We start from the raw sequence: 2,096 nt of genomic DNA on the forward strand, positions 1-2,096 counted from the left end.
TGTGAGTGCATGCAAGAATGTCCAATATTGAAAGATTGTTGCGGATAATAAAAATTATGTGCATAATGAGCACAATGTACGAGATGTACATCGAGGCGAGCAAGCGGTTGAAAAGGAGGTGGTGGGTGCGTCCTGCAAACCTCACCAGGAATGAGTTTGGGTTCCATGGAACATGTTTTCAACAACTTAAGCTGGAGGACGAGGAGCACTTTTTCAAAGCCACTAGGATGAGTGTTCCCAAGTTTCAAACTCTTTTGACATTGATAAAAGAAAGACTACAGCGTTTTTCAAGAAGAGCGCCAATAAATGAAGAAACTCGCTTGGCACTGACACTGGTGTAAGTAATCTTAGTCACGAATGCAACGTAATGGTTCAATAAAAATGTGTCCATTTTAGCTACTTATCGCAAGGATGCAGCCCACAATACCTCTCCTGGTCGCACAAAATGGGGGTATCGACAGTAAGGGAGATAGTTTACGATACTTGCAATGCCTTATGGACAGAACTGCATGACGTCTACGTCGCTCAGCCCCATGAGCATGAATGGAAACAAATATCAGACAGGTTTGTAGTGACCATCTAGGCTTCCATGTTGAAGTTGAATCTTTTGTTTTGTATTCGTAAAGGTTTTACTTTAAAACGGGAATGCCGAATTGTTATGGAGCGGTCGATGGCAAACATATAAAAATAGTTTGCCCGGCACGCAGCGGATCGTTGTTTTACAATTATAAAAATACGTATAGTATCGTGCTAATGGCAGCCTGCGATTCCAACTACACGTTTACTTTTGTGGACGTGGGTGCGATGGGAAGCGAGAGTGATGGTGGAATTTTTTCACGTAGTTCATTTGGCAAAATGATTTTAAGAGGACTCTTAAATATTCCGCCAGATAATGCAATTCCTGGTAATTATAATTTTCCGTAAACATATACATATGTACATATATTTTTATATTGTTGTTAATTACATTTTTCAATATTTTAGGAACAGAGACAACATTCCAATATTATTTTGTGGGAGATAATGCATTCCCACTGAAACACAACTTGATGCGTCCATATCCTGGCCGGAACTTATCAGCTATAAAGGACAACTTCAACAAAAAATTATCTCCTGCTCGTGTGTATATTGAAAATTCATTTGGAATTTTGGCTAGCAGGTGGAGAATTCTACACACGAATATTTACGCATCACCAAACAATGTGGATAAAATTGTGTTAGCGACAATTGTGCTGCATAACTATCTAATGCTCGATAAGAAGAGTGGATATTTCAATGAAGAACTCGTGGACCACCTCGAAAATGGTGTTGAGGTGCCAGGNATGAAGAACTCGTGGACCACCTCGAAAATGGTATTGAGGTGCCAGGGACTTGGAGGGAATCCCAAGCTGGGCAGCCTTCTTGCAGAATCGCCCAAGCGAAGCGGTCGTGTGCAGATGCATTTAGAGTAGAGACACACTGGCCGATATACTATTTAATAATTGGGGTAAGATTAACTATTCCCCTTTATTAAAGTTGCGATAATACTCAATCTATTTCATTTATACAGGACGCCGCATCCGATTTGTTGCTAAGCGTGTCTTCAGTGTTGTATCTTTTACCACTGTACTTATTAAAATTCAATTTCATTTGTTTCTATTTGATTTAAAATTTAATTTAATTTCAAATTCTATTTATAACATACTCATACACTTCTTGTCAAATAAATATGTAAGTACAGCCCGGGACAAAACGATAGCNTATAGCACCTCAACATTTCGATAATTTTTCTGTATTTGTGGTTTGTTTAATGTTCATTACTAGACTGCGGATGTTTATGCAGAAAACGGAGCCTAAAAATATTTACCCCATAACTATAAACAAAATGTATGCACATATATATATTTTGCTTATAGTTAAGTGGTTAGGCTTCGTTTTCTGGATAAACACCCGCACTAGGCATTAATTTTCTATAAAAAGTACAGCTGTTTATTTAACAAATACCATATAAATCGAAATTTTAAACTTTGCAAAAAAAATAAAAATATTCCACAAACTATTAGAATTTCTAGAAAAATTTTTGGTATGCAATTCCATTACTTATTAAATTTTAGTAT

The 2,096-nt window shown here is 37.1% G+C and overlaps 1 protein-coding gene across 1 annotated transcript; it reads left to right on the top strand.

The window, feature by feature from the left end:
- The first annotated feature begins 445 nt into the window (after nt 1–445).
- Nucleotides 446–1,451, top strand: LOC108361743 (uncharacterized). The gene is made up of 3 exons (XM_017614473.1): nt 446–564; nt 627–904; nt 985–1,451. Exons 1-3 carry the CDS (start codon nt 446–448, stop codon nt 1,449–1,451), a joined length of 864 nt encoding a protein of 287 aa, XP_017469962.1.
- The last annotated feature ends 645 nt before the right edge of the window (nt 1,452–2,096 follow it).

Source organism: Rhagoletis zephyria, unplaced genomic scaffold, assembly GCF_001687245.7.
Source record: "Rhagoletis zephyria isolate East Lansing unplaced genomic scaffold, Rhagoletis_zephyria_1.1 Rzeph_scaffold_00833, whole genome shotgun sequence".
Classification (NCBI taxonomy): Eukaryota; Metazoa; Arthropoda; class Insecta; order Diptera; family Tephritidae; genus Rhagoletis; species Rhagoletis zephyria.